At 35.2% G+C, this 13,670-nt stretch overlaps 1 protein-coding gene across 2 annotated transcripts in view; it reads right to left on the reverse strand.

Annotated features, from left to right (window-relative positions):
* Nucleotides 1-5,458: 5,458 nt before the first annotated feature.
* Nucleotides 5,459-13,670, reverse strand: part of LOC104696091 (heparan sulfate glucosamine 3-O-sulfotransferase 1-like) — a 46,232-nt gene continuing 38,020 nt past the window's right edge. For both annotated transcript variants that reach the window (XM_010410226.3, XM_039554364.1), the window contains one exon: nucleotides 5,459-8,426. In XM_010410226.3, coding sequence (XP_010408528.2) covers nucleotides 7,378-8,426 — 1,049 coding nt within the window. In that variant the 3' untranslated portion in view covers nucleotides 5,459-7,377. The remainder of the gene's footprint in view (nucleotides 8,427-13,670) is intronic.

The raw sequence follows: 13,670 nt of genomic DNA on the forward strand, positions 1-13,670 counted from the left end.
TGTTTAAAGTTTATTAATAGAGTTGCACCCTTCCCAGTTAAAATTTTCCCAGTTAAAAATCACAAACTTGCCCCTTTTCAAGCTTCAAACCACTGGTACACCATAAGAGTTACCTTTCCTGTGTTTACTGTATACTTTTACAAGTGTTTTGAGGTGTGTTGGATGTATTTTAATACTTTTTATAGGTGTTTCACTTGCATTTTGATTCCAAGGCCAAAACCCCCACCCAGTCTTAATAGCCAGCAGCTATTTTTAGCTACAGAGCCATTACTCTGCAGGCAAGTTCCATGGCAACCTGAACACCTGAATTTTAATGAAGGTATTGTATTCCCCTTATCTCTAACTGATACCACCCCCCTTGACAACGATGAGCCATTGGTGGATGGAGATGATCCATCAAAGGGAAAGCACCAATCGCCTTGGACCGAAGGGGTGGGCTGTGGGCGGGCTGTGGGCGGACTGGGGGCGGAGCAAAAACTATAAAGAGGACGAAGCCGAGAGGCGGGCTCTCTTCTCTCTTCCCCTCTTGCTCTCTGCAGGCTACCTGTGGGAGACATTGGTGCTGGGCATTCAAAGCCTTACCCCTTTTAAGGGGCTTTTAGTAATTTTTTAAGTCAGCCCAGCACTCACTGCCAGTTCTTTTTCTCTACCTGAGGGCTAGTGCTGCCTCAGCCAGAAGATCTCATATCCCTGCGCTCCTGGGGCATACCATCTACCGAGCCATAGGATCCCAAATTTTTATATTTTTCTGATTTCTGTAATTTTTCAGTTTTTCTGTTTTCAATAAATTAATCTTTTTAAGAGTTGTCTCATTTCTCACATAAAGGAAACTAAAACACAGAGAAAGTTTATTTTTTAAAAGTATGAAAGGCAGTTTACTCGAACCCTGTTCTGGTGTGCTTTCTGTGCATAAATAGGCCCTAAGTATATGATCCACTGGCTGGTTTTTCCCCAATCTGTGCATCTGTTTTATTCAGTTGTCCTATGTACACCTGACAGAGAACTTCAGTCACGTAAACACTGGTAGTCTGGCAAACACATAATAAATACGACAAATAATAAGTTACAGATAGCTCATATATAACTGTTACATCTGGTTTGGTATGCCTTCAACAGCAACACTTCAGTGCACAGCTGTAGATTCTGCCTTTGTTTTAGACTCAGTGTATTTTGTAAGCTGTGTATGATGCACCCATGTAACTACAGCATATGTTCTTTATGAGCCCTTAATCTTCCTTCACTTGAGGGAGCACTGCTACCCCACAGTTTGCAGTGTTTAATCTGCATCACTTGTCTTGAATCGTAGATTTATATCATGGCAGAGTATAGCAAAGGTATCTTCAATCTTTTCATGACAGCTGCACAGCATTTTTCTAGACTGACAGTCCTTGTCAAATCAACAACAACCCTGCTGCATCTAGTGCTGCTGATTTTCCATAAGGCATTTTAAAATGCCCAACGTTTAGTGAGGACAGTTGTTACTTCCCATCCAATTTACTAGGGTATCACTGCAGAATTTCCCCAAGGATAGGCATAATATACTCAACCTGTCCTACAGCACTGTAGTACTCTCTAATAAGGTGAAATAGAGTATTTTGAAAATGTATATTCATGTATATTTCTAATAGCCTAATGATCATAAAATTCATTCAGATATGGAATACCTAGCTAAATCCCTGAAGTAGCATTTTACTTAGTCCTGTGCATTGTCTTGGCAGGCCAATCATAATTTTGATTGTAACTGTGCCATATTGGGTTAACAAATATTTAGCAGAAAAGGGCCTTCAGCTCAGGTTTTATTGTGTTCTAGTTGCCCTTATTTCTTCCTATTGCAAGTTTGGCTGGTACATCCCTAACAGAAAGTTTATGATGGATCAAAAAGAAAACCTTGTCCAGTCCAAGTAGCAAAGGGAATGGATCCTTAATTACCTGTGCTTCCCTTTAATTACTGCCATTGATTTAAATCTTTAAGGCAGTGGTTTAAAGTGACAATGTGTTTAGTGTAACATTTGTCAGAACAAGAAAAATTGGAACATGGTTGTGTTATCTAAAGAAGAGAGAGAAAATACCGAGATTGTTAAACTATTATATGTCCCTGTATAGAAATGTTTTTCACTGAGAACTGTAATAAATTGAGGTAATATTCTTAATTCTGGCATAATAACTTGCTACTTTCATTGCAGCGTGACTCAAAACACTTTTTTATCTCAGAGGAAACAGTATAAAACTAGGGAAATGGCCTTTGAGAGAAAAACTGTACCCCTGGTTAAGAGTTTACATGAAGGTATTTTTTTTTAAACATTTCCTAAGAGGTTTTTGTAACAGCACTGAAAGAATATACAATGTAAAAGTGTAAAACTATATTGCATCAGAAATAGACCTCACAGTACTTGTTACATGGGCTAATACAGGAGAGTGTGCATTTTGCATCACATCTATTTTCACAGAAAACTATTATTTTCATTAGTCTGTTTTAACCTGCTGTATTTTCCCTAAGTAGCAGATTCACCTTCAAGGACTAATTTATACAGTTCTGTTAGTGTCTTGGCTTCCAAAATGTTTTCAGGAATTGTGGTAAGCTCTTGTCACTGTTAATTAACCTTAAAGGCAAGACAATACAATTCCTCTGTAATTACAGAATGATACTACAGTCTTTCTAGCACTGCTGGTTGTAACTTTTAAATTAGTTTTAGAAAATAGCAAAACAATTTAGTAAGTCACCATGAAACTTGAAATAATCAAAAAGGAAACTATTTGGCCAATAACTAAATATTGCTCATTAACTATTGCTAATTACTGATTTTATTTCTAATGTGTCTGTTCATAGCTATGAGAAAATTCAAGCTTATGAAGGAAATGAAGATCAAATACACAAGTATAGAAAATAATAATCTACAATGGTATATTACTTTAATAATTTAAATACGTCTTTCTCTGCAAGGAAATGTTGTGCAATTCTTACTATGAATCAAAGTATTGAGGGGTAAGTCTCTCTCTTTTTTTTTTTTCAGTTAAACTATGTAAGTAAACTGATAAATCATGTTTTTGGTTTTGACCACATAGATTAAACAAGAAATTATAGGGATTATAAAAATATTAAAATTTTTGTCCAATTCATGAAAGCATCTGAATTGACAGAGGCAATAAGCAGTCAAATTTGATAGAAAAAACTTTTTTTTTAATTTTTTTCGATGTGCTGGAGACAGAAAACTCCTTATGCAGATATGCTTCCCTACAGTAGTCAATCTGATCAGCTTTCAATAGATAATCTTCATAGGATTATTAATTTTGTATCAAGAGGACAGTGAAGGAGCTGATGTGGAGCAGCATGTAAAGATGTGTGTGCCCTCTGTAAAGTCCTCTACAATAAGAAAATGTCTCTGCTTTAATAGGTATCCTTTAAGAGGAACTCTAAATTTAGCTTTCAAGGCTAAATTGTGAAAGACCAGAGGCCAAAGTCCGAGGCCTTTGAGCATTTGCATACAGGGGATACAATGAAAAAATCCAACCCTTTTCCTGGTAAAATAATGGTTTAGAGTGCAATGCAGGAACTTCTTTGCTTCTTTCCCATTAGTTTAGTACTAGGAGTTTTGGGGGTAAAATCCTAGCTTTTAAGTTTCCCAATACTTTCCTTTATGTACTATAGTAGTATATATAGTACAAATTAAAAAAAAAATAAAAAGAAGAGGTGATATTAGACTCATCTGGATATTAAGTGTGTGCTGCTTATCATGGCTGAACTGATCCAGTTACAGCTGCTTGATACGGTTAATTCTCTGCAACATTAAATCAAAGCAACTATAACTGTGACATTTTTACTAGAAAAGGAAAGGAACAGTATTTAAAGTTTAGTGTTTGTGGAACATCAAAGAGCTGGTCAAATCATCATAAATTCTGCAGTAGTCTTGCACACATAATTGTGTCATCTGTTTCAGATGCTCCCAAAAACCTTTGAAACAACTGCATGATTTCTTCAAGTGACCTTCCCACATGAAATTTACTTTTGCAAGCAACTCTTGAGTATCAGAGAATGAGATGAAAATTCTCTGATAAACAATTTAGAGAAAAGTAATTTCTGGTTTACTATCAGTTGTGTAAATTCGTGACATGTATGTAATTGCTTAAACTGAGAATTGTCTTGTTAATAACATCTTTATACTGACTGCAAGCCAACAGGTCTTCCCAAAAAACTGACTACTTTTGAATTCCAAGTGTCAAAAAGTGAGTACTTTTTATTTCAGTATTACCCAAGTATGGCTCAGTGGATTTTCTGTTAAGGTTATCTGATTCCTTTCCTGAGCATGAGGGAAGGAGGGTTTTCTTAAAGACTTTAAGAATGGAAAAGGTCAGGATGGCATGAAAGAGTATTTTTCAGACCAAAAAATGAGAAACTGATTGAAAGCCTGCAATGTAAAATTACAGTCTAACCTCTGTTATACAGAGGTTAAATTGTATGATTTTTGATCATTTATCAAAATAAAATTTCTGATGAGAATCTGATTTACATAAAACCAATTCAAACCAACCACCACCCAGATTATATTATGGTTAATATATTTCTCATTATATTAGTAAACTCTAAAATAATCATTAAATTCATTCCATCAATTCTGTTCTTCCCCAAAATGCTGAACAGGAATGAGGAGTGATAACAAATCAAATAGATATAAGCATCACTAATCCATACAGCTCAGCTCTCCTTGAAATGTAAATTCCAGAAAGGGACTTGCATTTTCAAAGATGCATATAGCTTCTGCTAGCTGGTGCTCCTGCATTCAGCTCATTTAAAGATTAGCTGTAAACTTCAGAGAACAAAGAGAAGAGAAGAGAAGAGAAGAGAAAAGAGAAGAGAAGAGAAGAGAAAAGAGAAGAGAAGAGAAGAGAAGAGAAGAGAAGAGAAGAGAAGAGAAGAGAAGAGAAGAGAGAAGAGAAGAGAGAAGAGAAGAGAAAAGAGAAGAGAAGAGAAGAGAAAAGACTTGATGCCTGCAAGCATAAATATAGAAAGACATTAGAATTTTCTCCCTTCCTTTTTCTTGGAAGGCTGTGAAATTTAATGTGGCATATAGACATCTGAATTCTTCAATTACCAGCATCTACCTGAAACTTTTATTAAAGTATACATTGTTTTCAAATTTGCTTCTTGTAAGGAAAAAAAATAAGAAAAGAGGAAAAAGACAAAGAGAGTTTTGGAATGTATAAGAAACAGAAAGTTATATATTTCTGTCTGATACAAGATGCACTTATGTTGCTCCCTTCAATAATGTATTTCTGAAATGAGTGGACTGGAAGGAGTTTTGTTTATCACTGAAATTGGATTGGTCAGAAAGAACCAGCCATGCTAGACAATACTGGGAATCTGGATTTGGGTGTTCTGTTATCAGACAAAAGTGCTGTGCCCACAAAATAGAAAAAGTTATTCTGATATAGAATCACACTATTAATTCAGAGTTCAGAAATATTCTGGTTGAGGTTTTTACTTGACAAAAGACAAAGAAGATACAGTTAGACTGCACAACTGTAATTATTAAAGTTTGCCTATCCAATGTCCTTGTAGAGATGGTAGAAGACCAGCATAAATATCCTGTTCTTTGATTAATTTGAAACAAATACATTTGTATTTCTACAGATTCTTATTGACATTGTACTTTGTAGTGCCTATATTGGATCAATATTAATAATTAAGAAGCCACAATCTCAGAAAAAGTGGCAGAAGTAAAAGAAAATTTGAGCCATTTATAGCAATCAGAGTTGTAGTAAACAAACCTGCTTCAGAAAGGTAATTTCAGAGATTAATTATATGCTAATGAAAATAATTTTCTCTCATATATACAGTATATTTTCTTTCATACATACATAAGCAAGTCATGGAACAGATAAAGAATAAGAATTATTATATTATTTTTAACATTTTACATTTATTGAGAGAATATTTGACGAAGGCTATTTCCACATAATCTGAGTCCAATTCTATCCAGCTTCAGAGGAATACTGCTATCTGCCTAAGTAGCCCACTCACAAAGTATTAAAAGCCTAAAAGTCAGCCCAGCAATACATACCTTTTAGCCTGGAAGTGGAAGAATCCCATGGTAGGAACATACACTCCTTTAGGATGAGCAGTGACTTAGACAGAAGGACACAGATGCCTGACCCTTGTCAGGGTTCAGTGGGGTTTGATGATCAGATTTTCTTCTTTGGTATTGATATATAATAAAATGTTTACATGAAAAAGCAGAAAAGATCAGCACAATACTGTTAAAAAAAATTGAAAATAAAATCCTGATGCAAGGCTATAAATGGTTGTGGTTCTTACAGACAACCTGAGTATGTCATACTGAGTGTACTGAACATTGTGTCTGAGTAATGAAACGAGGTTATTTTAATGTTGAGACTGTCCCATGGTCTGCATTGGAAATGGCAAAATAAAACTACATCATGCTTCAGGGGGCAAGCAAATTTTTTTTTAAACAAGAATCATTGTGCCAATGGAGATATATAAACCAAAGCCGGGAGAACAGAATAACTAGTCACAGAGTACAAACATAATTCATGTGGTAGTACTAAGAGCTTTTCCATTCAAGAGCAAAGTGACATAATTTATATAATCAAATATTTGTACAATTGCTCATATTAGTAATTTTTTTGTATTGATTTTTTTTAGTGTATAGAGTATCAGTGTTCCTGGGATATTTTAATTTCTTTACATTCAGAACTCTAATTTTTACATTCTTCAAAAAGTTCATATTCTTACTTTGGAGATTTTTTTTGCAAACCCATGATAGTAAGTGTGGTTTAATATTAATGTCATACAGGCAGGTAACTTCTAGTTCACCTCTTCAAAATTACAGGTGAAATAGATTCCTTCTATTTTTAATTAATTACTTCAACATATTAAAGAGGATGATTTATTTATTGGAGCTACTATGTATGCCCCTATTTTAACATACAATTTAAACTTATTTTATGCAAAAATCTATAAATCAACACCACTATCGTGGGATATAAAAAATACTAACAACAAAAAATACAGAACAGTTAGAATAATACCATTTCCAATATTTACATTTTTTACAGTTAAATGCATTTTTCCAAAGCAGCAGAAATCTTGTAGAGATATGTCTTTGCTAAGTCTGCTGAAGTTAATGTACTTGCATGATGAGAGAAAGAAGATCAGAATATGACTCCCAGTAATCATACAAATACATAAAACTTATTATTCCCAACATAGAGAGTACCATTTCAATGAGTCAACAGATGTGTTGTTCCAATGAAGCATGTAACCAGGATGTCAATTCTCACAATACAAGTCATTACAGTTTAGAAAGATGAGTGTGAAAGTTTGTCTCAGGCCCTTTTTAAGAAACATTGACTCCAAATACGTTAATGCCAGTCAAAGGAATGATTAACCATCCTGTAAAATTTTGCATTGTGCTCTCTGAAGTAAGAATATAGTTGCTCCAAAACAGTGCTGTTAACAAGAGGGTGGGGACGCCCTTTGGATTCATGTAAACATCTCTCCCTCCCATCACTTCTGATGCAGTAGAATCCCTTGGTCTGGTTAAAATAAAAATTAGAAGACATAATTCGGGAAGGAAGATTTAGAAATCTTTCAACTTTTTGTAATTCAGGAAGAGGGTCCTTGATTAAAGTATTGCCATCCACTATGTGAATCTGATCCAAACTGAAATGCTTAAGCCACTTTTCCATATGAACATCATATAGACTTCTCTGAATAGCTTTGTATTTGGTATTAAGCACTCCATTCTTAATAACAATATCTTCAAAGAGCTGAACAGGCTTGTGGCTTTCTACTCTGTTGTAATATACTTGGGTATAGTCAGATATAACTCTCTCAGTGGGATCTCTTAGAATGAGCAGCAGTTTAATGGAACTATTCATGTCATGAATTCTTCCTGGAGCCTGTGGTGATGTAAAATAGCCTGGTGTTTTCTCAATTGTAATTTGATTTCCATAAGAAAATGGCATCAGATTTCTATACCAGTCTATTCCTTTCACGTAATTTTCATCCCAGTCAAAGAAGTGGACTTCTGTAGCTGCTACCACAATATTAGGATGAATATCCAACATTTCCAGCAAAGCCCTCGTTCCTCCTTTACGAACTCCTATGATGATTGTCTGAGGTATTTGCCGGCTCGTGCCAGGAGGTCTCACCTGTGCTGAATAGTGCTCACTTTTATTGCTGAATAATCCCACTTGTGACTTCAGTGTATCCAACAGTGCCCCATTCTCAACAGGAGCACCCTGAGCATGAGTCAGCAGAAGATAAGCTGACACGAGTACGAAGGCCATGTGGAGAGGAATAATTATTTCAAGATAATGTTTTGCTCGACTAAAGAAAGAATAGGTGAGTCCCCTCTTGAGGTGGTTGGCAGAACCCGTGGTAAGCACACAGCAAGCTTCTGAAGCATCTACGAAATAAAATAAGACAAGTCAGTTTTTCTAAACTCATCATCAGTTGAAAATTCAACTCACAATTCAGTTCGCATATCTGTGATCCCAGTAGAAAATGTATAGGGAAGTTATTTCTTTTTTCCTGACTTCATTTCAGAAGGACAAAAGAGTCCCATGTGTTGGGGTTTTTTCTCCTTACCCTGAGTGACCAGTGATGGATACAGATTTCTTTCAACAGATTTTATTTCCTCTAAGCAAACTAGAATTGTTTACCTGATTTTAAATTCCTGACCATTTGTTGCTTGCTTTGGTTTTTCTAATTATCTTCCATACATACCACATACTTCTCTTGTTATAAATACCGTGCCCAGTATGATGATAATAACTCGAAAGAATATTTGAATGTCAACACCTTTCCTCAAATTCCCTGCCAGAATAGTATATTCTTATATAAATAACAGACATGGATGATGGTGCCACCATTTGGGTTCTAGTGAGCTATGAATCATACCAAAAAATTCTGTTTGGTTTGACACAGAAAACAAAACACAGATATAGGCAAAGTTTTGGAATCTGAGACTTTTAGAGCAGAAAACTAACTGTGTCAAAGCAAGAGTAAAGTGGCTAAGTTGGATAGTGGGGGAAAAAAATAAATGATTCAGGGTGGATGGATTCTCTACAACTATCCAAGTGTTGTGATACATAGTCATATAAGTGTTGGAAAAAATCTTGGCAAAATCAGATCTTCAGATAGTATTCTGAAGTTCCTCCAAAGCTCTGTATAAGAGATACCCAGATGTTTTCTGGTCACTCAGAGATTTCTGCAGGAAAGCAAGTCTGCTTGAAGCCAAATAGCTTCTTTTATTTAATCCACATCGCATATGGTTATTTTAAGACGTGGCAAACAATAAATATCTTCAAAATTTGTGAAAACTTTAGGCTCACAGGTATGTGCATGTGCACATGTAAGCGAAAGAAAACGTCTCTGTAAGTGTAATTGTGTTACTAACATTTGAAATCTCTTGGATAACTCTTGTATATAATATTTGAAACAGATTGCTTACAGATCTGCCATCACGACAGCAGTGATAAATTCAGATCAAGGCAACATCTGCTCTAGAACCACTGTGCTTGGGTTTCCTATTGCTGTCTGAAAATCCTACAGGACAAATTCCCATTGAGAGGATTCTTGAGTTTCACTTGATTTCTGAGCAATTATAGAATTTTAAGATTTGTGGGACAGATCTACATTCTTAACTTATTTTGTTTTCAATGTAGCATGCAGAAACAAGCTATTTCATACAGTGAAGCAGCAGTCATTTAAAAAACAATAACCATTTTTGGAATAGTTTTAAGTTATGGCTAGTATTTTAAAGTAGTCTCAGAAATGTTACTTAGCTCTTTCTTCAGTGTTCACTGTTCCTTTCTTTTTCTGAATATATTGGTCACAGTAATTCATCTCTTAGAAATCACAGCCAATTCCCATTTGTCATGGCCCTGAGGAGCATTCAATATTTCTATTTGAAAATTGTTTGCTTTGAGTCTTACTTTACAGGCGTAAAGATTTTAAATTTTTGGTAACAGTCTGGGCAATGCAGCAGATTCATTAGATCTGTTTTCTAAATCTTATTGAAACCTTCTCTATGATACATGAAGGAATGAGACTCACCACCAGCAGAGGTGCAGGTGAATCTAAGGTTTATGCAGAAGCATCAGTATATGTATATATCCATACTTCTAAGAGCTTTTTTGGTTACAGTTTACAGATGTGATCACAGTCCTACAATAAATCTGTCTTCCTGACATTTTCCATTGTTCTCTCCAAGGCCATGGTAAAGGAGCATGAAGAGTGTGTGTAGAGTGTGTGTGTCTTATATTGACATAGAAGTAGGAACTCGTTCCTTCATTTCTATATCAGGTGCACGCTGTGTCAGGGAGACCTTCCGCTGCTTCTGCCAGCACTGCTGCTGTCATTCTCTGTTTAACTCTTACACCAACACCTGTTAACCCAACACTTCTCCAACTTCTTGGATATCTGGGGAATGACTCTTGTCAGCTTCAATGAGCACTAAACTCACAGATAGATAGCAAATATTAACAGGAGGACAGAACAGGTGTGTTTATACCAAAACCATTTATAGTTACTATTCCTTTGGATGGCAAGTTTGGTGCTGCTGAGGAATTAAAATGCATTCTGCTATAATGGCAGCTAATGCTGGTTTTGGAAAGCTCTGTAGGACACAGAGCATGAAATCTGAAGCGTCACAGCCCAGATGATTCCTGGAATGCCAGCTTTCAAAGAAGGGACTCTGCTTTAATAATTTCAAGCCAAATTTTTCATGATTCACAAGGTTCCTGAACAGTTCAGTTTGAGGAAAGGCACAGCTATGCCTAAGATTGTTTCGGAAGTAGCAACATATGACACTATGGCAGCTTTCCAGACCTGTGATGCCAGCAGGCTGGGATTTGGGAGAGGGGGCCAAGGGAGCAGTTAATCTTCCCTTTAACCTGTTCTGAAATCCCAGTGTTTGTTTACATTCTATTCATCTTCATTGTTAAATTAAAATTCTTTCAGGAAGGCTGAGGAATTGTTTTTGTAAAAATCTTACAATTTTTCTCAACTTACTTCTTTTGTGCTAATACAGCACATTATACATTATAAATACACTTACACATCTATGCATTAGATTAAAAGTACTTTGAACTGAGGCAAGACCAGCATGAATATCTGCCAAGCAAGGGATTACTTATAAATACCAACATGGAGACATACAGTTCATTATTTGATTTAAATTCTGTAACTATCCCATTTTGAAACAGTTTCATTAAATGATTTTTGACATTTCAGGCAGCTTTATTTAACCAGAAAGAAAACTATTTTTAGATTTTTTGATAATAAGTGTTCTTGAGACTAACTAGGTTAGTAGCTTAAATTGAAAAAATAGAAAGGAAGAGGGAAAAAGTAGGAATTTCTCTGAAATAAACTAAAACCAGAGTAAAAAAGAAACAGAAGTAATTGATACTGGGACTCTGCAGTAGTATAGACAGAGATGTGCTCTTCCTAGATCTGGTGACAGGTAAAAAAATTCTCAAATTCACTTTTTAATTTTGTTTAAAAAATTCAAACACACCAACATTATTTCATCCCTAACTAACTGAGTTTTCTAGTTTCATGCACCTAAGAATCAGGTGCAAATACTGAAACCCAAAGAAGACTGTAAGCTGAATGAGAAAGTCATACTTATCACTGAGGAAAGATTGGTCTTCCGAAGTATTCTCAGGTTCACTTCTGATGTGAGTGAGAGTCTGCTTAATTTTACCATCTCAGACACACTCAGACACCAAGTAGCAGAAAGGATTCTACATTTTCTATGGACTGAAGTATTGTTTGAAAAAGAATTAAACATAGTTATTAACTAGTTTAACCAGCTTTCAAATTAATTAGTTGTTTTACAAATTTCTTAGAATCATTGCTAGAAAAAAGCCTTACCCAGGAAAAACTACAGATAAAATCAAATTCAGAGTGTGCTGTAAAACTGGTGCCTAAATAGATCAAATTTGCCTTTGGGAGCAGTTCTGTCAGAACAACATTCCTGCTTTGGCCTAAGATATTTGATTGATTCCAGCCAAGCTCTAAGATGTTATATCCTGTGGTTAGGTTATAATTGCTAGATAAATGTAAAGGTTTTAAAGAAGATTTATCATATATAATTGGAATGTTATTTGAATAATTTTGTGTTGTTGCTTTTATGCCTTTATGCAATTAAATGTACATTTTTAGAAGATATTAACTGCTTTTTATAATGAAAACAATATATTTTACATTGGTGCACTGCACCAATGAAGAATCTGAAATTATTCTTATGAAATTAACCCCATGACACATGATCAGAATTACAGTGCCTTATTACTGTTTTTCCCCATTATTTGGTAGTGTTGGTGCTGTTCAGTAACACAAGGAACATCAACAGATAGGATACTTATTAAGCAGAAATGAACTTCAGAAATAAATTCATGCTGCAGAAAGGACTAATTAAGTAAATAATACCTTGGGCTGTTGTTTGTTTTACTTTCTTAAAACCTTGGACTAGACTGGAGAAGCTTCTATGCTGGCTGAAAAATCATTTTAATATTACAGAAATGTACTAAAGACCCTTAACTGCTGCACTCTACTCTAAAAATCTTCTAAGCAACTTATGATTTATCTTGCTTTGGGGTAAAGTACAAAATCATAGCGTAAACCTAAATACATTATTATTAATAATTTATAACATTATTAGTTCCTAATAATACTTCCCACTGCCTGTGATGCTTTTAACTGGAGAATTCTGCAGCACTCTGTGTTAATGAATTGCCTCCACCTTATTAAGGCACCATTCTCACCTTACAGGAAATTGCAACTGATCAACCTATAGAGCCAGTTCAGGAGTGCAAATGCTTTGGAAAGTCAGGTTAATCTGATCTGCTCAAGGTCATACAGCAGGTTTATAGTCCAACCAAGAATAAAAACCCCGGGGCTTCTAATTCTCCATCCAATTCCCCTTCCAATTCTAACTTCATGCCGTTCCACAGCAGCCTCTCACAACCCTTATGATAACTTATAGCTGGATTATACACTGAACTGAAAAACAAAGAGGTTCCTCAATGTTTCAGCATAACGTACAAGTGTTTTTTGGAGTAAAGCTATTTCTTCCCACTTGCTCCTTGGAAAAAAAAGAAAAGAAAAGGAATCAAGTACAAACTCAGGATTTTGTTCTTTCAAGGTATTTGTGCAGAAATACTTCTGTTGGTGACTGAAAACTGCAACAAGGGGAGGTGGTCAGAGTAAGTATAACAAAACACCAATTTTTGAATTGATTTTTAAGTCTTGATTTTTAAAAATATATTGGGATTCAAAAAAGGGTACCACTTTTCCTGTTAATTCCTATTAGATATGAACTGATCCCAACACAAAGATCAATCACTGTGAAGAGTACAGTTCAAACATGTTAGGGCTTACTGCCACACAAACTTGTAACAGCTCAATTATACCTCTATATTTAAGAACATCTCTAATGCTGACAATACAGAAAAACTATTGCAGCCTAACTGTATTCACAACCAAAGGTCATATAAGGTGAACTGTTTCAGAAATTTTTTGAAGGACAATCATACTGTGATGACAATCAGACCAGTGTAAGGTATCCCTATAAAGACTGGCTTATGTAATAAATAATTCTAAACAACAATATAATTCTTAAAGTTTTGGAATATCTGCAATT

Source organism: Corvus cornix, chromosome 6, assembly GCF_000738735.6.
Source record: "Corvus cornix cornix isolate S_Up_H32 chromosome 6, ASM73873v5, whole genome shotgun sequence".
Lineage (NCBI taxonomy): Eukaryota > Metazoa > Chordata > Aves > Passeriformes > Corvidae > Corvus > Corvus cornix.